The 25000-nt window shown below is 41.0% G+C and overlaps 3 protein-coding genes and 1 non-coding gene across 4 annotated transcripts in view; 1 reads left to right on the top strand and 3 right to left on the bottom strand.

Annotated features, from left to right (window-relative positions):
• The window catches only part of LOC137606532 (ras and Rab interactor 1-like), a 4770-nt gene extending 2235 nt beyond the window's left edge, over nt 1-2535 (top strand). The window contains exons 4-6 of the mRNA XM_068331813.1: nt 169-241; nt 508-599; nt 1070-2535. Coding sequence (XP_068187914.1) covers nt 169-241; nt 508-599; nt 1070-2229 — 1325 coding nt within the window. The 3' untranslated portion in view covers nt 2230-2535. The remainder of the gene's footprint in view (nt 1-168; nt 242-507; nt 600-1069) is intronic.
• An 815-nt stretch (nt 2536-3350) lies between these two features.
• On the bottom strand, nt 3351-15266 carry dpp3 (dipeptidyl-peptidase 3). Its single transcript, XM_068331273.1, has 19 exons — nt 15160-15266; nt 13012-13160; nt 12782-12926; nt 12567-12656; nt 10400-10537; nt 9906-9980; nt 9627-9717; nt 9309-9439; nt 8974-9104; nt 8817-8875; nt 7912-8106; nt 7725-7837; nt 6527-6619; nt 6328-6390; nt 6130-6254; nt 5561-5681; nt 5084-5263; nt 4478-4640; nt 3351-4369 (listed from the first exon to the last, which is right to left on the bottom strand). Exons 1-19 carry the CDS (start codon nt 15184-15186, stop codon nt 4227-4229), a joined length of 2232 nt encoding a protein of 743 aa, XP_068187374.1. The 5' UTR covers nt 15187-15266; the 3' UTR covers nt 3351-4226.
• On the bottom strand, nt 15193-15274 carry trnas-gcu (transfer RNA serine (anticodon GCU)). The gene has a single exon. It is a non-coding gene; the product is annotated as a tRNA-Ser (tRNA).
• A 2085-nt stretch (nt 15275-17359) lies between these two features.
• On the bottom strand, nt 17360-21327 carry LOC137605979 (complement component C1q receptor-like). Its single transcript, XM_068330976.1, has 2 exons — nt 20240-21327; nt 17360-19317 (listed from the first exon to the last, which is right to left on the bottom strand). Exons 1-2 carry the CDS (start codon nt 20667-20669, stop codon nt 17588-17590), a joined length of 2160 nt encoding a protein of 719 aa, XP_068187077.1. The 5' UTR covers nt 20670-21327; the 3' UTR covers nt 17360-17587.
• Nucleotides 21328-25000: the final 3673 nt, after the last annotated feature.

Raw genomic sequence — 25000 nt, forward strand, 5'->3', positions numbered from 1 at the left:
ACAAAGGACAATGGTCAAACTAAGCAGTTTAAAATTAACTAATGCTGCCAGTATGATCCTGTAATACAGCTATGATTCAGTATCATTGAATGATAAAACATAAAAATAAAAATTTGAGATCTGAGCAAACAGACCTCTTCTGCACCTTTTAATTTTCTTCACCCCCAGCTCTGTCTCTGGAGACCTCCGCCGTAAGCTTCCCAGATCTCCCGAGACTCATTTCTTTCTACTGTGTCAGCAGGTAAAATCTTGTCTTCCTAAATTTCTTGTCTTCTGTCCACTTCCTCATTCCTCAGCTTGTCGCTGTAAAAGCTTCACTCATGGTCTCTTTTTTCAATTTCTTTCCTCATCCTCTGAAGTATGCAATACATTTTCAAAATGTTAGTGCTTCCTATGTTAACCCTCACCCTAACCTCAACACTAACCCCAATCCTAAACCTAAACCTAGGTCTAACCCTAATCCACAAATTCTGATGTTGTTAATATTCTACATTGTCTGTGTGTCAGAGATGTGTTGCCCTTCTCTCTGGAGCTTCCTGTAGCCATTGCAAGGGCAACATCCCATAAAGAGCTGGAGTCCATCTCACACATGGGAGTAGGTTTGTGAACATAATTGCATTTTAAGATTTGTAGTTTCAAGCTCAAATATACCTGTAAAGGGATTTATTGTCCAAACAATATATACAGTGTATTGCCTCCCAGCTGCTTAGTAACAACATGTAACCGACAATAAATACCTGCATAGTGCCAATAATGTATTTTTAATACTGCACTTTATTATATTACTATATTACACTTAATGTATTAATATGAAACATCAAACACAAACAACCATATTATTAAAATTAATTATCTTTTTTAGAGGTTGTTTATTTTTCTCACACTTAACCATATATTAACTGATTGCTGTCATAATCATCCTTTTCATATTTTTATCGATTGATTTAGTAGAATTACAAAACGGAATGGGTATTTTTGCAAAACAGAAAAAAAAAAATAGTTTCACTATCTTTACATATTGTATAATTTTTGTTATAATGATTAAAAATAAAGTTCTGTTGTTTTGTAGAATTCTGGAATTCTCACCTAAACTTCCGTGGCCCACGGGAGGTCCCTAAGCCTCAGAAGGCAGAGGAGGAGAAGGCAGATGCTGTACCCTCAGCAGTCCCTGCTGCTGCACCGCAGACAGGCTCTTCAACTATGCTGGATCTAGTTCCCCAGCCTGACTTGGAAAGGCTCAAGGTGGAGCCCCAGTCAGAAAACGCCAATAAACAATCGGTTCACAATCCCACCGTGTTCCACGAGTTTTGTCCAATCACAACGCGCAGCCCCAGACAGCTGGACTGTGGCTCCGGCCAGGGAGCTCTCTGTTTCATCAACCCCCTTTTCCTGCAGTCCCAGGGTACCTTGTGCAGACAGCGCATGTTCAAACGCAGCATCAAGGTTCGGATATCTACAGAAACGTCGACCATGCTTTCACCTCCACTTTCTCCTCCACCTCCACCACCTGTTATGCCAAAAAGCAAAGGAAAATGTAAAGCACTGAAAAAAGTTCCAAGTCAAACTGCTGAACTTGCTCCTATAGATCAGGATTTCCAGTCTCTGATGCAGACACTCAACGCTTCCAGTGAGACCAGAGTCCAAACTGCACCAACAACACCTCCCTTTCAGCCTGGCATGCAGGAGCAAGGCCAACCTGAACAAAGCAGTGTAGCAGCTGTCAAAGAGCAGCCTGCAGACATGTCAGACTACATGCAGCCCTCTCCAATGGTCAACATTTCTCATCCTCCTTTAATGTCTGCTTATCTTACCCCATCTGCTTGCCCCATGCTGTCCAACATTTTACCCAAAACATCCCCATCCCATTCTCCTCTTGATTCTCCTGCTGCTTCTCCCCCCACGTCACCTTCACCATCTCTCTCTCCCAAGGTCCCTTGTACCTTTTTTCCATTTGTCTTACCTAACGCCTCACCCTCTCTTTCCCCATATCAGTCCCCATCTCCTTCTCCTAAGGTCCCTCTCTCCCTGTCTCCCTTCTACTCTCCGATCCTGTCGCAGCTGACAGAGCAGGCCTACCACACCCCTGCTGCTGTGTCAAGATCAGATCAGGAGAGGTCAGAGAGAGAGGATGGAGAGGAGGAAGCAGGCACCCATGAAAATGAGGACGAAGGTGATGAGACATGTGAGGAGGGTCTTGTTTTACAAATGAATGCCGTGACAATGGTATAAACGTCAAGGGATCCAAAGAGATTCACATTTCAGACAGTAATTAAGGATGACGTATCAAACTATGAAAACATATGAAACCACGTGGAGTATAACTTGTGTGCACAGCATCCCAGATTCCCTGTGTATAGAACGGAGTAAAGTCTTAAGTTTAGTTTTAAGTTGTTTTCCGAAACCATAACTTTTAATATCAATACTGGTTGTTTTAAGTGCATTTTTAAACATTTTAAGTTCTAATGCCAACCTCTTACCTCAACAGAGACTATTGTTTCCTTTCATGCAGTATTTTATGAAAAGCAACCTACATTTGTAACCATTTCGGTCCATCACAATTCTTTTTTCCACATCTAAGTAACAAGTAAAAATCACATGATCATTGGTGTTATCTGTTTATTATCAAAAGGCAGCGAAAGTAAACCATTTTTGAAGAGTTGTTTTAGAGGGTTGATCAAAGAATTAGTTGATTTGAATCATGTTTTTAGAATTAGATATTAGAATCTTACAAACTGTAATTGGATAGTATAGAACAGAATCACTGGTTAATGTTTTTGTGGTACATTTATGTGATTCAGTCCCGTTAGTAGATTTAATCAGAGTGGTTTGAATGGACTTTTAATGACATTTTCTTCTGTATTCAGGGGTTATATAAGGGGTCCGTGGGAGGTTTTGCTTCTAACTAAGGACAATGATGATTACAAGTTCAACCACACACATTTGATTAACTAATAGTTAATAACTAATAGTTAACTAATAGTTAATAGTAATCTGAAGTTGTAAAAAATAATTGCACAAACTTGCAATTAAAATCAAATTGTAACTGAAACCTGTACCGATTCAGGGAGGTGTCTAAGCTTCAGAAGGTATATCATGCAGAAAATGGGCATTAGTGAAATATTGTGTATTATCTTTTAATTACTGTTGGAATAATATCAGAAAGATTCCGAACACCAAGGGTGGATGTGTAGAGAACTACTGCTTTCAGATGAAATAATATAATAATGCGTTTGTTGCCTGCAATCAAACTACTTCATATTTTTAGGGGTTCTTTTCATCCAACTTTGATGAAACCAGGACCAGGTCCTCAACTCTGTTATCTATTAGAAGACATATTAGTTTATTTAACTCAGACTTCAACTTGGATTTTGATAAAGTCCAACTTCAATCATCAGTTTGCCACATTTTTGGTCACATTATGAAAATATAACGAAGTCAATGTTTGTGGTTGAAATATTGAGAGATTGTCTTATATCCTGGTAGACGGAAATCTTACCAAATGCATTTATTTGGGAATATCATGTTTAATACATTCAGCCTTTTCTTCAGCCTTCTAACCAATATTTTATTCAGTAAAATACTGTAAGTCAACTTTGGAAAAAACACCTAGTACTGTATTAATTTTGTCTATTGGTCAGTGTTCAGCTGTCACGCAGCCAGGAGACAATATCAACTGGTAAAATCACCAACATCAGGGCAAACGTTCGACAAGTTGTTAAGGTGAATTCATTTTCAGCCTAAACATCAACCATTAGCAAAAAAAACAAACAAACCTCATTACAATTTTTTTAATCAGAGGAAAAATACATCAAAATCCTAATTATTTGATGATTTGAGGCAAAATTTGAACTTCTTCACACAATGAACTACAACTAGAGTCGCATAAACTTAAATCCAAGGTCAGTTTTTATTGTCAGGCAGTGTTGATTCAATAGACACGATTAAGTACTTCTCATTATAAAAATGTATTTCCTAAATGCATCTAGAACAGTGATCGATCTTGTTATAAAAGATGGACTGTCCTCTTTAGCAGACAGGTTATAGTCCTTTAGCTTCAATTGAGGAATGGACCCTTAAGGGGTGGGTGGGTATTTTTAGCTTTGTAGAATTTGGAACATTTTACAATTCTGTGTGTTTCCATTACGAAATTATGAATCAGCTTGTGGCTAACAGTAATACGATTGAAGTTGGTAACTTTAAAGCATGTGGAACAGGTCATCAATTTGTCAGCACCAGCAGGGGGCATCTCTTCTGTTCATCTCCAGAAGGTCGGCCGCCAGCTGCTCCGCGTCGTCTTGAAAGCGCTCACTGAAGGAGCAAATCAAACCAGCAGCGCTGCCTTCGTATTCCACCAGCTCCACAGTGTCCCCTGGAAACCACGCAGAGAAGCAGGTATGAAGTGAATAATTCACTCTAACAGTTGCTGGTGCAGGAAGGAGTGAATTTTTCCACAGAAAACCCAGCTAAAGGCGCATACCATTGATTCTAGTGTTGACCTGGACGAGCATCTTGCGCGCTTCCTTCCTCAGCAGTACAGTCTCTCGTAGACGCAAGAAGTTGTGAGCGCCGTCATCGCTGACGGTGGAGTAGCTGTCATAGAGGGCCCTGCCTTTCTCCACATCTGCTGTGGACTTAAAGACCTATGAAAGCAGGATTTAAGTTAGCAATGTGTCACCTGTTCAGATGCAGGGTTGGAGTGATGAGTTCTGATCATATAATTTCACAGCTAATGACATCAATGTTTTCACATTGTCACACTTTGGAAAATGTAAAAATGATGACTTGTACGTCAAAGTCACACCACTACTAAACCTTGCCAGGAAAAACAGACTTCCAGCGACTTGCCGAAAACATGTAGTTTGTGGAAGCTACAATGTATGGAGCACTTTGACAACAGTCGTGTACAGAAAATGATTAACGACAAATTAATGGACGGACAGATGGAGGAGTTCATCTATTATCATTTCATATCAGTAAACCCAGAGGTGCATTAATACAATGAATCTGATGTTCAGCATAAACCCAAAATACAGCAAATTCTGAAAGTACTTTTGGTGAATGTTTGCCACCGACTTGGATGTACCTGCAGTTTACGTAGAAACCTGTGGATGGCGTCCTTGCCCACAGTGTGGATCTTGCTTCGGTCGAGTGTGATTCTAGCATCGGGTTTTCCGTCCTGTCCCGTCACTTCCTCCAGGCCCACCAGGCCCTCCCCGGCCTCCAGCAGTACACGCAGGATCACGAAACGGGCCTGCATGTGAGCCTGAAAAAACAGCCATACGTATGAGAACACACTGTATATATATCTCCTGACACTCATGTAAACACAGACTGACTTACTATAAACTGTATTATAAAACAACACAGGCACATAAAACCGAGCCAGTCAGGCTGTAAGGGACACATGCTTAATGTTGACTTCTCCTGTAAATACTGTTCAGCCAACACTACGGACATCTGAAGCTCCATAAAAATGAGTTATGATTCAGTATTTTGTGTTGAAAACAAGTCCAAGTAAAGAGCGAAATAGCCGCCACAGCGTGGCAGGCAGACAGATTACCTGTCTCCAGCTCTTGCTCTCAGGTGTGTAGAACTCCAGACCCAATAATCCAGCTCTGACCATACCGAGCCAGTTGATGTACACCACATCATCTGCATCCTGGCCCTCATGACCAAAAATACTGGAACAAAAACAGAAAAAATACAAACAACATTAGTTGGGTGTGACCCGATATCATAAAATTACACATGCAAAGACAATATAATGTACAAGAGAATTTAACGGTACATTGAATGATAATCAAACATTCTTTTGGAGCATTTCATATGTGGTCTACCACAAAATAAATGTCCTCACACCTCCTTAAATAAGAAATGGTCCCGCTCTATTGACATATTCTGATCAAAGAGTAATGCAAGTGTTTCTATCAGATAATGTTAGCATCTGCTTTACCATTTATTTTGGCAATTACATGTGTTAAGAGTCAATTGTCATGTCAACATCAAACATTGATGGAAAATGAGGAACCTGTTTAAAAAAAAAAAGCCATTTGTTCAAAATCTTTTGAAATATGTGACATGGATTTATGTCTAATTCTGAGATACACAATGACTTTAGAGGCAACACACCTGAGCACCTGCTTCTTGAGACTCAGGTGGAGGGCGACGCATTCGGCGCGGCATTCTTCGTAACTGGAAGCGATTGTGGAGAATTTGCTGTCCCACGTCTCGCTGCCCTGATACCAACTAGACACCTAAACGACACGACGGTCTGATGAAGCAACACAACCTGGTATTCAAAACAGTTATGAGCACAAACGTACTCACCGGCTCTCCGGTCTCTGGGTTGACAACCTTACTCTGGTCGAAGTTTAACTTCCCATTGTCGTCCTTAGGGAGGAGACAAAGAGCAACAAAATAAATAAATAAATAATCAGCTATAACAATCGCAAACACATTGGGGGAAATAAAGTCATGTGAAAGCATGTGATGTATGTTAGCTTGGATAGGAGTATTTCAGACAGACCTGGACAAACAACTTGCCACTGCCATGTCCCAACAGCTCATGAAGACCAACCTGCACCTCAAAGGACGATTCCTTACATTTGATAAACACATCCTACAACAGAAAAACACACACAGGATACGTTACGTAAGTTAGGTTAATTTTCATTTATATATCAGCAAGAAGGTTCCGGGTTCAATTCCTCTCTGTGTGTTGTCTCAGGGTTCTTCTTCCTCCAACCTCCAAAAACATGCCGCTTGTGTGAACTGATCACTCTCAAGTAAACCCGTGACCGGCAAGGCGGATAAGCAGCTTCAGGAAAATGAATGAACATCAGCAAACCAAAAAAAAAGTCGGGTCACACTCCCACATTAAAAGTATCCAGCATTAAAGTTCTGCAGTTCTATACAAGTCTGATGCCACCAGTGGCAAATCAGAACTAAATTAATGGACAGAAATAAAGAATGGGTGAAAGTAAAGGAAGCTGTATGCCTAAAAAACAAATTTGTTGTCTAAAACTGCATGAGGCTAGTGTGGGAATAGTGTATTTTTCAACAACCCAGTTACATATTTATTGGTATCTACTGTAATCAGATACAGTAATCCGTCGTTACTCGTGGTTAATTCATTCAGGAACCACTTGTGCAAAACAATTCCGCGATATAGTGGCAAACTATTTTATAATTTATGGTAATTTAAACATTTATGAACCCTCCCCATACTGATATTAAACCACCTTATATCTGTATTACCTTTTCTCAGTCTTATAGACTGTTTAAAGCACTTTTGTATTTGTACGGAAGTGCGCTGTGTTTCGTGAGTCTCGGAACGCAGCACGCTGCCGGATGCTGTCAGCCAATAGCATGCGCGTACGGTATCACGTGACTACCTACTAAAAATCTGCGATGTAGTGAAGCCATGCATACCGAAGCGTGAACAAGAGAGGGATTACTGTATTCCTAAGAATTTTTTTGCATTGCTATTCCAGAAGATATGAGACCGAGAAGATGATTTCCAATGCTCCTGTTTTCCTACTGCTACCTGTATCATTAGAATTCCATCCCTTCATTTTGCATCTGAAAAGACTTTGTTTGAGGGGTAATCTGAAGGCTTGGGTGACCACTACTCGTCAATCCCTGACATAAAGGGGATACACCACCCTACATAGTAACACACCCAATGGAGGAGTAGGGCTTGTGGGAAGTTAGGGTTGCGTTACCTTGTCCTCCTCCCTCAGGAAAGTGAGTTTTTCTCTTTGTGAAGGGTAGGCAACAGCCACCACGTTGCCAAGAGACACATTTTTGAATCCCTCCGACTGTCTGATGTCATCATCTACACAAAGATATGCAAGCCAAAAATTATTAAATGTAAACAGGGCAAATGTGTTCGGATCTCTGCGTACATACAGTTAGGGATGTTGATGCCAGCTGGTATTCCACTACCAGCAAAGGTGAGGACATCGAGCGAGGTAAAGTCAGGTTTTAGGAAAGCGTCCTTCTCAAACTCTTGGGGCCACGGCAGCTCAGGAAGCAAGACTTCTGCTGAGTCCACCAACCTGGCAAAACGCTCACTCATCGCTTTGTTCACAACTGCAACAAAACCTAGAGGAGAAATCACAGCCCTGAAGTTGGCAAGAGCATTTTATTGTGGAAAAACAACAACAAAATCAAAAATAATCCTGGATCATTCTGAATCTTGAAAAAAAGTTAATACCATAAACATTCCTGTAGTTTACATTAATAATCTCTTCCTTTCAGTTTGTGAATTTAGTATGCCATTCTAAAAATACCACAATTACTGCTAGAATTTAAAGAAAATTAGAGTGAAAAGCAGTTCTGTGTCCTTCTGCAGACACCAGAAGAAGGACACGGGATCACGCCTCATGTGTGAACAAACACATCAACATCGTCGTCGGTTTTTAAGATTTAAGATTTCCCCAAAGGGAAATTAAGAGCACACTCTAGTTAGTCAAATCAAATCCAGTCACATGCATATGTTAGTGTGTGCAGGCTCTGAACAAACACACACACAGGGGCCCTGTACGCATGCAGAGGGAGGTAGAGTGGCGGGCAGCTCCTTCCTGGTGCGCCCCAAATGAGCTACTTATAAGGGGGACGGCACTTTGCTCAAGGGCGCCTCAGAGATGAGCTGACACCTCCCACTGTCAGCTCCCCTCCGGGTGTTTTTTGGGCAGAAGCGGGAATTGAACCGCCGATCTCTGAACATTGGACAACCCGCTCTACTGGTGGAATGTGGAATTGGAATGTGGAATTAAAATGTGAAATGTGGAATTAAAATGTGGAATGGTTACCTTCAAACTCTCCCCTGGAGCCAAATGGGTCTCTGTAGCTCTCAATGAAACCTATATAACTGAGAGGATGAGGAAGGATTAGAAAGACAGTTTTACTCAAAAACCTGTCAATCAAGCAAGTACTAGTCCATTTGATGTTAATGTTGAACAGGCTCACCTTTCAACAATTGGTCCCTTGTCTTTGATCCAGTAGCGTGAGCCCTCTTTATGGGCCTCAATTGAGCCAAAAGTGAAGCTACGTCTGTACTCCTCCAGCATCTTCCTCTGGTTCTCATTGGCAGCATATTCCTGTTTAAATATGTGGAAAAGACTTAAAATGTGGAATGACATTCCACTTTTATGCTTTCGGAGCATTGATTCCAATGGTTTGTCTAAGCGCATTCATTTGATTTTTCTTAGCACAAATTTTGACAAGTTAATAATGTTGCAGAACTTTATTTTTGCTGATTTCACTCCTGTTACATTCCAAAAGTACACAGGCCAAATGCTCACCTTTGCACGTTGGAGGTAATAGCAAACTTTCTCCATGAGAGGAGCGTAGTCTCCCCTCTTCACAGTGAACTCCTTGTCTTCAAAGCTGAAGCTGCCGCAGCACGACTGGCATTCCCCTTCCACTGCACAGTCTGAAAAGAAATGGTATACGTTTTATTGTTTTTAATATTAAGAATCAAAGGTATTTGAGTCCACATATCTGAGCGAGTCTACATGACATGTGAAATGTATTAAATTTGCATGCCAAATCTGTTACAAGTACAAGTTGGTCTGGTATAAATCTCAAGTTGGCTCTCTTGTAAAACTTATTATTCTGACCTTTCTGCACAGATGAAGCCAAGCGGACCTCATAGCAGGCTTTACCTCCATTCATACTCTTAAACAGACGGGTGTTATAGGCAGAGAGGTTCTAGAAAAGAAAAGGACACAACTCAGAATAAACAGAACAAGACTGATGATACATGGATGAGTGGGCAAAGCAAAGACATCAGAAAAAAGAGGGGAGCCAGAAGAGTCTGAGAAAAACACAGAGCAACTTTAAATATAAGTATAATAATGGAAATGGAAAGGCTGGTTTTGGGAGAGAATTGAGCTCACTTTTGAGTCAAGGAACTTCTGAGCCAGTTCAGCATCCTCCATACAACAGTTTCCTGAGAAGTAGGCTGTGATTCCCTGAAAAAGAAAAAAATATTTAATGAGCCACATATTCTCACTTTTCAAGTCAACTGTCACCCCATCTGGATGTACTGGAGCCTGTGTTTTACTATCAATGTGAAGACAACAACCTCCAGATTTGATTTGCTACAGGAAAATTGTCAGGTTTTGTCTGCCCTAAACGATAACTCAAATGAGAAAATGAAAGAGGAAAAAAAACCCCAAAGGTTTGAAGATGCCAGGAAGAACAAAATATCCTCATCCAAGGCCTGAATACAGAAATGTCTCAATATTTATCAGATCCATCGAAACCTAGCAACCTAATTGCGATTCAATATACAATTTCCTCCGGGATTAATAATCTATCTATCTATCTATCTATTACAAAAAATAGCTTTTGTGAAAGCTAACATGAATGCTATATATCCAGATCCCACCTTATCACCCAGCCCCAGCTGTTTCTGTCTGTCTTCCAGGGAGTACATGAGACACGAGCAGCTGTCCCACAGCGCCTCCATCTCTTTGGGACACTCTTGGAATGCCTGGCTGGCCTTCAGCAGAGCTTCCAGCTTGTCCTGGTTGAACAGAACAAATTCACACAGCTTAGAATACAACACAGCAGCAGCAAAGAAGCATTATGTAAGTTTAAAAAACCCCAAAACAAACACTTGTCAAGTTATGTTTGTTGCATTTACGCAATACAACGTTTGACTGATAATAACTGTTTTAATATGGATGCTGCATTCAAACGGAAGTGGCTCAACACAATAGATCGATGTCTGGGTCCATGTAAAAAAACACACTGATAACAGTTGTAAATAATGGCAGCATTTACACTACAGGTTATTTTACTTGTTTCATAGTTAAGGTCTTGTTAAGAAAATGAAGGCTTGCTGTCCACTGAAATGTTTCACATATTTTGACTTTTGACCTCTAAAGAATTGCTGTTTATAACAGAAGAAGGCTTAAACCGGAAATTCAGTGGAACCTCTACTTACGAAATTAATTGGTTCTGGAAGAAATTTTGTAAGTAGAAAATTTCGTAAGTAGACGCGTTTTCCATGCAAATGCCCTAATCTGTTACAAGCCCCCCAAATTCAGACATAAATGTTTGATAAGGTATAAAAACGCATCAAAACATGGAACAAATACATTTTACAATTAGATTATTACACAATAAATGAGAGTTGTGCATAATGTAAAAAACAAAGAATAAAGTAAAGAATAATAATGACGGTCATTTACCTTTTAACTAATATCCCCATTGTTTTTTGCCCTCTTTGGTTCATGCGCTCTTGCCTCACGATGCCGAACAACAGAGTGAAATCCAGTCCTCCTTTTGAACTTCTCCAACCACCCACGCAATTCCTTAAACTCCTTAAGCTTCCTTTTGTTTTAATAACTTGGCGATTGTAGATGCATTACGGCCATATTCTTTGGTGAGATCAACCAACCGCATCCCTTTTTCATGCTTTTCTATTATCTCTTGCTTTGTTTGTACGGACAAAAAAACTCTTTTCTTTTCCTCTTTTCTCCGTCACTTTCTTGGGGTCCATAGCGAATTCTCTAAAAGTTAATATATTTACGTAAAACTATCAGAATACGTCACGGGTTGAGAGCCGAAAGACGAGGACGCTGCATAGACACCTATCTCGCTACACACAGAGGTCCCTCTTATCCAATGGGATACCAGGATGCTAAGTAATAGCCAATGGCAGAGCAGCTATTTGAATGTTGCGTTCAGGAGCCTGTGGGAGCTGCGAGTAGCAGCCCATACTGTATTTTCACCTTTCGTAACTCGAGGCAGTATTTTCCTGTTGAGGCGTTTCGTAAGTACAAAATTTCGTATGTAGAGATATTCATAAGTAGAGGTGCCACTGTATTTTTTACCGATCAAAGTCATGTCTTGTGTTTGGAGATGGCATTGTGTATTCAGCCTTCCACTCAGAGGTCTTGCAATGAAGCACAATGAAGAATCACCCTGTGAAGTTAAGCTAACAAGCCATCCCAGGTGTCCAGCTGAATACAGCTTCAACTCAAGAAATGTGAATATTATGTAAAAGTTCACTTTTCTTTGTTAGTCATTTCAGAAAGTGTAAAATGTCTATATTCTAGACTCATTAAAACCAAAATCAGCTGAAAGACATTTTGATGTTGGTTGAGACTTTTGCCCCAGTCATGCAAATGGGATTTGAGGTTCCTAGGCAGGGAACCCAGAACTAATTTTCTGAAATCTCGTTGTTTCTGTAGAAAAAAAATCCCTTTTTGACCGTTACAACATTTTTTTCCCTGTAAGTCATATTTATCAAAACGTAGACATTCTTGAAACATTTTAATTGAGGTATAGTGAATGAGAAAATTTTTACTGTTTGAATTAAAGTAAGTGAAAAAATGTTTTTTTCCATGATATTCCAATTTTTTGAGAATTGCATTAGCTGCACCTGGCAAATATCAATTTAGTTGATTTTTTTTTTTTTAAATGACAGTAGTTTAAGCATCGAAAGCACCACTCAAATCGAAAAATTAACCTACCATAGTCTCCACCTACTTCAAAACAAGCAGCTGAGCTGATCTTACAACTGACACCAGGGGATTTCTCCTTACCTTGGGTAGATTTGGAATGAATTTTGTGTCTCCAAAGGACTTGTAATTTCCCATGTTGGCAAAGAGACCAGATGCATACACCAAGAAGGCCTGTATATCAACAAAAAAAAAAACAGCCAATGTTTGTCAAATACTACACATTTGCAATATTTGCAATCCCTTCTGGAATAGAGGGCGTGTTCACACAATAGCACAAACAGTCACACAAAGACTACCTGGAACTCCTCAGTGCTGAGTCCAGATGCTGTGGCAACCTCCTCCAGCTGTGCAGGAGTCTGCTTTCTGAAGACCTTTTGCAGCAAGACAAATATGTTTGCAGACTCTGGGGAGGTCTGAAGCAGCACTGCCAAACCACCATACCTGAGAAAACCCAAGATTTAACATATAACTTGATGTTCATGGAGCTCGAATTGAACTTGCAACAATCTTGAGAATAGGGACATACCAGGCAGCACGTGACATGTAGTGGGCATACAACTTCTCCTGAGGTGAAAGCTGACGGAAAGCCTTCCCACAGTCAAGAGTAGCAAATGTAACGTCATTTGGGAGATAGTACTGGGAGTCCATTGTTGTCAGCCTGAGATTTAACACTAACTGTGGGTAAAACATTAAATTATTAGTGATGACATAACAGATTATTGTTTGGAAAAGGAAGAATTGATGTGTTTTGCAAATTTGATGGGAAACAACGGTGGAAGACAAAGAAAAAGAGGTAATAAAGTACAGATTATAATGAGACGGAGTGTGGGATAAAAAGACAAAATAAAATTAATTAAATAAATTAATATGCATCAGTATTTTGTTTCCTGTGAGCACATGGAATTATTTCTTCATCTGGAGCATCTTTAGGGCACACATTAACTATACAAACACTTTGCTCATTTTAATAACTGCTAAAATCAGCATAGTGTGTTCAAACATTTGATGTTCACACATTTGAAAGTTCATATATTCAAAGTTTTGTATACTTTCACCAAAAACATGATTTAAACACACTTATTTTACAAGAAGAATATAAAGGCATAGTTTAATACCAGATGTCTTATTTTACTATATTGATACCCAGTGCTTATTTTCTACATCGACTGCAACAGGCAGCACACCTTACTCCCTAAGTTGTTATCACCACCCATTTTTGACAATGAAATTTCAGTCAATTGAGTCTTCAACTAAAGATAAAAACAACTAGAACCAATGCAGTCACAGACTGCAGCATCCCACGACACCCCTGAATTCACAATTTTACCCGGACCTACTTGCATAGGTAATAGATCAAAGCTTGTGCTCTGACCTACTGGCATTGATCAAAGCTCTAGCTTTGATCTATGGTCTTACTCACACTGGCCTTTTCCCTCGTCTGTCTATCTTATCTGGTTCCTGAGTGTACAAAAGTTGAAATTTGACCTTGATCAAGTTTTCTCAAGATCATCATCCCATTTTCATCCCCTTTGCCACCAGAGTAATGTGCGTTTTGTTTCATCCTTCTATCTGCAACATTTGCGAAGATATTTGGTGGACATACGAACGGATGGACGAACACACGAACACTGACAATTACGATACATCACCGCTTTGAAGCGGGATGTAATAATATTAACACCGGTTGGATCATTTAGTAATAATGTCTTGTGATTCTTAAGACATATGCTTGCTCTGGAGAAACAAAGATTCAGCAAAGCCCGTGTTCAAGGTAGTATGGTCAGAAAATATGATGATTACTCTAAAGGTACAATAAGATGCAATAATCAGCTGAAGTTTAGTCGGGATAAGAACAGAACCCTACAGCGATACAAGTGGATCACAATGATTTCGGCATTTTAAGTACATGAATGACCTGAAGGTAGATTAAAAAACTGTTAAGGCAGGCGTCAGAAAGTTAAAATGACGCAGTCTACCGTAGATAAGGCACTCAAACACAACACTCAAACGTCACATTGAACGTTTTCCAATATTTACCAGTCTTCCATTAATGGAAAGCTAATTCAATGCTAACGTTAGCTCCCGTGAATGCATGCTAGGACGACAGCTAAGCGCTTGGAGCATTTCAAACACCGCCACAACTTCTGTAGGCTAAACATTTAGTCATAAATATTACACGCAAATTTATATGACTGATCGGCTACAACTTAGTGCATTCAGATAAGGACAGATGATAGAAACTCAATAGCTTATTACCTGGTGTTCCGTCGCACGTCAAATTGCAGTCTCACGCCGAAAGTCACAGTTCCTGTATTCATTCTACGTAAGACCCGCCTCTTAACCAATCATAGTGTGCAACATGGTGATTGATAGAATCCCTAACCAATCAGAAAATAGCAACGCTGAACAGGCGCTGTGTGTCAAACTGGATCGAACAAGCGGCCGAAATTCAAGAAACAGACTATATTGCATCCAAAGACATTTTACATTTACTGTACCTGCAATATTTTGAAAAATCAATTTGAAAATATTTCAATTACTCTTTCTTCATTGAAATATGTTGTTGATTCAGCAGGGCTGTGAGTTTGACACGTGGACTAGACTAATTGTTTACTTAAAGTCTAACAGAAGCGCAGTAGGACACCTTCATACATAAAATAAAATTAGAACGTACCAGTATGTCCAAGCAAGTACAAAACATATATGCCGACGAGGATGGGATTCGAACCCACGCGTGCAGAGCACAATGGATTAGCAGTCCATCGCCTTAACCACTCGGCCACCTCGTCATATGAGCCCAAAGGTTGATGAAGGGTTTAAGTGTTATGGCAGACGTAAGAAATCTATAAGGAAAGGGCCTGCTCAAAGGGAAAGACAAACCTGCCCAGAGAAGCAGTAACTAACTGCTTCAACACTGCATAGTTTAGGAGTACCCGTGGTTAGAATACAGGAAAAAAACATTCCGTTTTCCCTCGAGATGGGTTGAATACACAGAAAACTATTTGAAAAGCATTTTTGTTTGAGGTATGTAGAGATTGGAATTGGGCAAAGGTTTTAACAAACAGTGAAAACCAACAGCATATGCAAAACTTTAAATACTGGCAGATATGGTACTGTACACAGGCTTGCAGATAAATATCTCACATCAGCCCATTTGAAATCACCCTTTCATGGTCGTGATGAATCAGAGTTAAAAAAAATACAGGTGTTTTCAAGGAAATTGCTAAAAGTCTTGACAAGAATCTCATGGTTTGATAATTAACCAGTTCTGATGGCCTCCACTGTCTTTGGGAAAGATCCAGAGAATATCTGTAGCAGATGGTCCAAAAAAGACAAAAGTCATGTCCAGGTGAGACGGCCAGCAGTAATCAGGGAATATAATGACAATATGGGTGGCGTTGACCTCTGTGACCGAATGCTGAGCTTCTACCGCATGTCAATCAGGACCAAGAAGTGGACGCCACGTGTGATGACACATTTCTTTGATGTTGCCATCACAAACGCTTGGATCCTAAACAAGTCTGACAGCAAAGCCCTGAATCGACCAGCTAAGAACACACAGCAGTACCTGGACTTCAAATTGCACCTGGCTGAAGAGCTGCTGGGTAGTCCCTCATTTGATGACAGCAGTGAAGACAGTGAGGAATAGTATCAGCCACCAACCAAAACAAAGATCCCACAAACCAGAGCCACTTTTTTCCCTTGGTTCTCAGGAAATATGGCCATAATGTCAAAACTATTGGGATAAGGATATGAAGGCTATGAGGATAGAGGGGTGTACAAACTATCATAAAACGGCAGCGAGCAGACACACACCACCATATATTAAAAGCAGACTATGAACCACTGTGTTCAAGAAAAGAACTGTTGATCTCATGACCATTACAGTGGAAGCAGGGAGAACCCAGGAAGTAAACAAAGAGAGAGATATAGATTTCTTTAGGAGTCTAGCCGACATAAATTCAGGTAATCCTATGCTTGTTTACTATTACTCTATCTCTTTCTCTCTCGTTCACTGTCTGTCACTATAATTACGTATGTGTTGTTACAGGTTATGTCCACAAGATAATTTGTTATAGGAGATTAAGTCTAAGCTTTAGTTGGAAGTCAAGAAAACCCTATTTTGGTATTTCATCCCAGTCTCTTCTGTACTTACGTTTCTTCCTTGTATTTGAAAATGGAACTATTATTAGAATGTTGCCAGGTTTTGCTCATCTGTGGCTTTATAGACTCCTCTCTAAAATATTTTGGATTGTGCATATGGCTTTTTGTGTGAATGTTTACCCCTTAGAATTTTTACATGTAGCAGATTGGTTGCAATTCTATTTCAATAAAACAAACAGTAGGGAAGAAGTATAGAAGTGTGTGAATAAGGGAGTGTCATTTCTAATAGCCATAACAGAACAAATAACTGACGTGAAAATCTCAAAGACCTGAAAGTGAGACCAACAAAAACTGATTTTAATAAATTTTATAGAAATTTCACCAAATTATGATATATTCTTTAAATATTATTATTATTATTATTATTATTATTATTATTACTCTTTTAATATTTAATAAAATCCTGAAAACAATTTATAACTAAAGACTTATGATGTGAAATTTATTTTTGTTGAATTCCAACTTTATCATATTCTGATTTTAAACTGGTAATATTTTATCAATGGTCCTTGAATGTGGTCCCAATACTTCACTGTGGTTAAGTTTATTTATGATTCCAGCTGTCTGCAATTTCAATCACCCCAGCCCCCACCCAAACCTCCATGCATTACATTACCCAAATAGACTCAAATTCACAAATATTTGCTTATCTTCCTTAGTTAAAGTTTACTTACTGTTAACCACGATAAGTACACAAACCACACAGTACATCATTGGATTATTTAGTTTTATTGAATTATGAAAACATGATGCAAATGTGAATTATTTACAAAAGGTGTGCAGCAGAAATAATTAAGTTTCCATTGATGAATGAGACAGGCAGTCAGTTGGACCAAATGGCTTGCAGCAAAAAGACAAACGTTAACAGATCTCTGGGAATTCCACATTTCTGTGTACGTATGCATACACCTGTTTAGTTTTAGTGTTTAGTTTAGGGTTCATGCTTGGGCTTTGCCATTCCTCTGCTCAGGAGGCGTAGTAGGGAGTATTGAGCGATAGCAGTCTGTGAAGCTCAGGCTCTTGTCCACTGCACAGCTGGTGCAGTAGACAATCCCTAGAGCCAGCATCACTACGAGGAACACACATAGAGGCACCAGCAGGGCCACCAGCAGCCAGCTCTTGTCATTCTTCCCTTTACTTGCAGCAGATCCATCTCCAACCTCAGCTGTGTTGCTGGCACCATCTATGTCATCCATCTTGGTACCTTCCTTCTCCTTATTCCCAATGACCGAGTCATTTTCATTCTCTGCACTAGCGGCTCGACCTCCTGCTTTAGCTTTTTCAATTTCATTGCCTGTACTATCTTTTTGAGTTGGGGATGTGACTGTCTGATATTGCTCTGGTGATAGTGCATCCCATTGGTTCAGATGATTATCTGACCCATGTACCATATCAGGGGAGAGTCCCTCGGGCGCTTCGGTCAGCCAGTCAATGTCAAAGTTGGTGTCTTCAAAGTTTGGATCCAGGGTGAAAGAGGTTGACCAAGGGATGTCAAGGTTAGGATCCATATCATGTATGTTAGTGGAGTCACCAGTGTCAGGGGTTAAAGTAGAATACTCTTCATCATCAGATGAAGGCTGACAGCTAATTCCATCTGTCTGTAGGTCATAGCCATTGTCACAGTAACACTGGTACCCTCCCATGTGGTTGAGACACTGCTGCTGACATGGCGAGTCCCCCAAACACTCGTCTATATCCACACACTCTGCTCTACTGCTGAACTCGTATCCTGGATTACACAGACATGAAAAAGACCCCAAAGTGTTCTCACAAGTGCCTTCACAGCTGCCTTCATCAAGACACTCATTGATGTCCACACACTCACCCTCATCATCTGTTTGGTACCCAGTGTGGCAGGTGCAGTGGAAGGTGCCTGGGATGTTGATGCAGACTTGCATGCATGGTTGTTGTTGACACTCATCTACATCAGAACATCTGCGACCATCTGGACCCATTTGGTAGCCTGGAGGACATGTGCAGCGCCTTCCACGAAGTGTCTCCACACAGTCGTACTCACATCCCATCTCCATGCAGATCTTTTTGATGTTGGGTTGGTTTGTGGGAATGGCAGGATCAGAGGATAAGTTAGGGGAGTCTGTTTGGATCACAGGATCTGGTTTGCAGCTGTACCCATCCTCGTGTAAAGTAAAGCCCTCAGAGCAGTAACAGTAGTAGTCTGTGTCTGTACTCTGACAGTATTGCTCACATTTATGGTCGCTGTCACACCAGTCCTGGTTCTGTGGGGCTGTGATGGATGAGCAGAGTGGGGCATCCCTAGACCAGCCCACTGTCTCATCATCTCTTTCCATGCACAGCACGGTCTGCTCAAGGTTAGCATCTGGGTCTGAGTTGTCCTCAGGGCAGGATAGAGTGGCTACAGATCCGTAGGGCACATAAGTCAGCAGCGTGCTGACAAGGTGGAAAGGGGTAGTGTAAACTGCTGGACCTCTACCCTCGTCCTCCAGCGGATGACACATTCCTTTGTAGATGTACTGGCACACATATCCATCCAAAGGCAATGCACAGGAGCCATCCACCCATCCGAAATGATCGCTGCCCTCACGTCCAACAGCAGAAGTGTGGACAGTCATCGCGACACAGCGAGGGGCAGCACATGTACCAGGGGTATCTTCACGAAGCCAGTTTGTGAACTGCCCATCCTGGTCTCCTGTTGCAAACCAAAGACAGAAACCACATAAGATACAGTACAAATGGTCTCATACCCATTTCCATACGTGTGTGCGTTTTTCTGCCTTTTATTTTAAATGCTACCACTAGGGGTCGCAAGCAACTAGATAATTTCAGCGCCTTCTCACAGGGACTTTGGAAATACCTTATTCCTCTTGCTCTTTCATTTATAGGCATGTTTAATTGATATATTGTGATTTACGATTTCAATATAGTTTCAATACATACAGCTGTGACATCTTCACTGTTGTTGTATTTATGCTGTGACTGATACAGTCCTTTCTGTTTTTTAACAGGTCTCATATGACTCATGGCTAATCCAAGTGGTGTAGCAATGAGGTCAAAATAGGACTGAACCTGTGTGCCATATTTGGCTCAGCAGACATTAACGTAAGTGCAGTCATTGGCGAGCTCCAGAGTCTGGCCTTAGTACCAAAGTATGATAGGTTTGTGGTGCACAGCTGTGGTTTCAAAAAAACTCAAGTTCAGGAAAGCCTATTGTTGTTTCACATAATGTGTGTTTAACTAAAGTCTGTGTGGCAAAATAGATTTACATATTTAGTATTTAGATTTAGAATTGCTTAATTAGTTTTTATGTATTACAAGCTGCAAACACTGAAAGGATCAGTCCAATTGACATATAACTAGTTTTGCAGATTTATTCTCAGTTATGCTGACCCTGACTTGCATATTTTCCATTAGTCTCTCAAAACCTCCAGTGCAGTGGTTTGCAAAAAGCTGAAAGGGGGAGGGTAACTGAATGATTAAAGTCTTAGGAAAAAAGTATCATACTTTTGCCTACAGTATTTTGGGATTGTTTAGTCAGAGCTCACTTCTTAAAAACCGATTAAACAACAAATATTGCCAATAAAGGGTCAAATATCATAGAATTGTGACTTTGCCTGTGACCCAGACGAATCCTCTGAGTGGCCGAGTGGACGAACACTGGCGTGATGCTCTGTGGAGCCCGATCCACAGGCGAAGTCGTGACCTGGGACTCTGCGTGTCAATGGCTGACACCAGCTCTCGGACCATGCCTGCCGCCTCCTCTGTATGCATTGTTGCCAGGGTTCCACCTCGTTCGCGGCAGCTCCGCCCAGCCTCCCTGAAGGTTCTCTTCTGGAGGAAAACACTGTAGCATCCATCCTGGTGGCAGAGGGCATCCTTCTCTGCCAGCTGAGCCCTGCCTGCTGGCTGCTCTGTCTCCCTCAGTCTCTGGCCTCGACTCCCAGGAGCCACACACACCATCAGCAGCCACAGGACACACAGAAGACTCATGCTGCTGAAGCTGCGACTGCGCCTGACTGTCTTTTGCATTGTCCAACAAGCCATGAGTTTAAAACTGGGCTAGCATATGAGTAAGAAAAAAGTACCTGAAACTTGGTGATGAAATAACCTTTTTAAGGAAAATCAAACTTTTCGACTTGCTATTGAGAGCCGAAAAGTTTCAATTAATTTTATAAATGAAAACTTGCCAAAAATTTTATATCATTTAAATGTATGTAAATAAATTATATTGTCTAACTGACTTTTAACTCAATGTAATTGGAAGCCAAGTCCAAACCTGACCCTTGATTATCTTGATTTGCCTTGGATCACCAAAACCCTGAAGCAAATAGCCCAGTGCAGAATCAATGAAACACCATTTATCAGCAACCAGTCAACACTGCTGCTACAGCAAAATAGAATTCACCTGATCCTTTAAAAACTTATAAAAACCAGTGCAAAACAAGGGGCATCCCTTAGAACGTCCTCATGAGTTCAGTACAGTCCAAAGTGAAGACTAGTGAAGTTCAAGTAGAATCCAACTTTCAAACTGGAGGTCAGTTGCCTTTCTGTCAAGTCCAAGAGACTAAAGGGGAGTCCAGTGATGAGTTGGAAAGTGTTTGCTGTGAGGTGCTGTGACAGTTTCTCCTTCCTTCATTGACAAGAACCCTCTCCTCTATCCGATCCTGCTGGGGCTCTCTCGCCAATGCTGCGCTGACTCTCTGACTGAACCTCAGACGGAGAGAAAGATGGGGGAGGGTGGCGGGAGGGGTAGCGAGAGGAAAAAGAATTGTGTGTTTTTTGGAAAAGGGGGTTGGTTAAGTGCGAGTAGGCTGAAGGGTTGACGGGTTGGGGGGATGTAATGGAACCAAAAACCCTCAGAGAGTTATGAAAACCATACGGCACCATTCTGTCCCCCCATCTTGCCTATGGCTTCAGACACCCACACACATCATCCACAGGAGTGGAAAGTGTTTGTCAGCTCTGTGAGATGAAGAGGTCTCCCCCTCCTCGGTCTCTCCCACATTTTGTCCCACCTGGTATTTCTCAGCCCCTCATTGTTTTTATGGCTTTTTATGTTAATGCCCTTAATCTCATTCTTAATCCATCCAGTCATTGCTCCACTTTTATATTTTGTATCACATCCTTTTTACCCTTTTCTGTCTACAGATTCTATATTGACTGGAAAATTTTTCCAGATATGTGGAAACATTGGAATACCCGTTTAAGTGTGTGTGCGTGAGTGCGTGCGTGTGTGTGTGCATGTGTGTGTGTGTGTGTGTTATACAATAATTTAGAACGGATGCAGATGTACTCCTTAGTGCTCCTCAGAGTGTGTCTGTGGATCGCTACCACTCAGGGGCAAATGGAGGAAAGGAAACAGGAAATGCCAGATGTGCATCAGCCTGACCTCTCACTAGATGGGGAGAAGGGGTTGATTCTGGTGCTACCTCAACGACCATCACATTTATGCCATGAGTGCTACATCCGATGCAAAGTCGGACACTGCGGTTGAGTTTTCTCAACAAAAATGTGGATCTTTTTTTTTTTCATTGTTGTAAGGAAAACCAGAAGCTCTGATTATGTGAATGTGAGATTTAAAACTGGGCGACAAACTGACATCCACACAAATACACTGAAATGACAGATGATTTAAGAACACAGGTAATTATCATGTTTTCTCTTTGGGCAGCTTGTTATCACGTGTTAAATCTCATCTTCATCTGCTGCAGCTGCGTGATTGATGGGCGCAAACCTGCCAATGACAGCATGTAGCTGCTCAGCACAAGATGAAGGGATGGAAAAGTCCTGCTGTTTGTGTTGCCGGATCAGTTATTAGCCGCATCGATGTGAGATGAAACCTGCTTCTGCTCTGTTTACAGCAGATGAGTCAGCTGGCTGTGTGAGTGTTGGTTTTGGCAGACAAAATATATACAGTCTGACTATTCAGCAGTCTTTTCCAGTTATGTAACAGCCGTCAGAACTACAGGCAGAACAAACATAAAACCTCAGGATCCTGGAGAACCTAAAGAACCATTTGGACTTATTCCCCTCCTCTTCCTCCTTCTCCTCCTCCTCCTGTTCTTCCACATCTCTCATCCTCCTCCTGGTTTCCCCTCTGGTTCTTTCTCCTGAGTTACCCCCATCCCTCTCTCTCCTCTTTCTCCTCTCACAGTTTCCATCATAAACTTGAAATCCCTTGTCCCTCCCCTCTTTCTTTTCATACCCTTGCTCTCCTCCCTTTGCTTATCTTCTCGCTAGTTGTCTCCCACTCTTCTTTTTTGTTACATCTTCTGGGCTCCGAAGTCAGCAGTTTCTCCAGGCGGACCTCATCTTTTATTCCCATCCTCCTACTGCTGCTCTGTTTATTCTATCATCCCACCCGGTCGACCCTTTTCCTCAATACAGACAGTCACAAACCCAGAGACACATACCAGAAATATAATTGATAGAGCAGACAACACTTCTCCCTTCCATCGTCCTACACTCCCAGTTGCCCCATTTCTCTTCAGTGTATTTACGGTGTCTCCATTCTCCCAGCTCAAAGACTTCTAATGGAACACACAGATCTCAATTTTATACTCCCTTCCTCCTAGGTCACAGCCTAGTTTCTCTGTCTTTGACTTCCAGCCATTTCGCCACATATTAATATTGATTCTATTACATTCACAGGTTCTGGGTTCCGACTATAGTAACTGTATCCTCCAGCTAAAAGTCTCGAAACGGAAGATCTGTCCTTTATGACAGATGTCCTTGACAGACAGACAGACAGACAGACAGACAGACAGACAGTTAGATAGATAGATAGATAGATAGATAGATAGATAGATAGATAGATAGATAGATAGATAGATAGATAGATAGATAGATAGATAGATAGATAGATAGATAGATAGATAGATAGATAGATAGATAGATAGATAGATTGATTGATTGATTGATTGATTGATTGATTGATTGATTGATAGTCAAAGAATGTTAAAGTGTTAAAGAAATTTCAAAGTTATTTCCGAGTTGTCTTAGAATGATTCCGGCCCATTTAAGTATTTATGCCGTGTCAAATACTTCCGAGCATGACAGTTGCTCATTTTTCCCGACCGCTGATGCCCCCACCCCACCACCACCCCCCCCCCCCACCACCACCCCCCCCCCCCCCACACACACACACTGAAGCAATTAGCTGTGGCCTCGTGGTGAAATAATTGAGTGTAGGCATTCCTGGTGATTTCTGGGGAGTGCAGGGGAAAAAAAAAAAAGATCGTTTTATCCACTTCTTCTACGAGGTCCATATGGTTCACCTTTCCCAGCAGATGAAGCTTTCCTTCCACACCCAGACAGACAAATATTCACCGCAAATATCTGACTAAACTGGGGTCACTGTCAAAAATAATTCCTTGCAGGCTCAAGTCTAAAAATCCTTGAACCGTTGATGAGAAAAATCTTTTTAGATGCAGCTGTTTGCTAGCCGGTAACCCTGCAGCGCAGCTATGTGTAATTACTGTCTGCACGCCAGCTGATCCTAACCTTTATCTATCACAGGAGTAGTTTACTGAGCATGACTTTCAGCCATGTCCTCTTTCCTTAATGCTCATTTTCCCTCATGTTAACAACTGGGTGCTGCCCAGTACAAACACAGACTCCCACTGTGTTCCACTGATTAGCTTCATTTTGGAACAACCTCAGACTCAGATTATGAACTCACAGCCACTAGAGTATAAAGCTAATGTTTGAAATGTCCAGTTTCTATCTTTATTCATATGTTTATCTGAAAAACAGTCTCAATCTTTAGTCTGCATTCTTTGAACTGGCAGAAATGGGAAAAACAATACCATTGTGAACCCCTGCTACTGAATTTCCAGTTTAACATCATGTGATAAAATTTGATGGAAACTGCAGTGTCTGAGCTCTTTCAGTCCAAAAATAACTTTCAGCTTTGGACAGAGAGAGAGGGAGAGAAAAAAAAAAAGCAGCAGGACCAGCAAAAGCTCGAATGACACCGATCCACAAACGTATGGAGCACAGTTGGAGCTTGCGGCGCATAAAGAATCACACATGTATAAACAAACCTCAAACCTGCTGCTAGAAAATCACCAGAAAACTGCTATGGATTAAAAAGTGCTGAGGGGCAGAAAGGGATCTGGAGAGAAGGGATAGTTCAGATTATTTCTTTACCAGATGATCAGATCAGCTTTTCCATACACACAGAGACGCATGCCTGTGTCATCTTACATTTCTTTATAATGTCTTTCGTGATGCAGTCACATTTCTCCAGGGACAGAACATATTTTATGCATTACCATCTGTGTAATGGGAAATGCATTAACAAAAGGGATTACTCATAGACGAGACAGAAACCCAGAGAGGTTAACGTTTGATGTGTACGTCCCACGAGATCA

This window comes from Antennarius striatus, chromosome 13 (genome assembly GCF_040054535.1).
Source record: "Antennarius striatus isolate MH-2024 chromosome 13, ASM4005453v1, whole genome shotgun sequence".
Classification (NCBI taxonomy): domain Eukaryota; kingdom Metazoa; phylum Chordata; class Actinopteri; order Lophiiformes; family Antennariidae; genus Antennarius; species Antennarius striatus.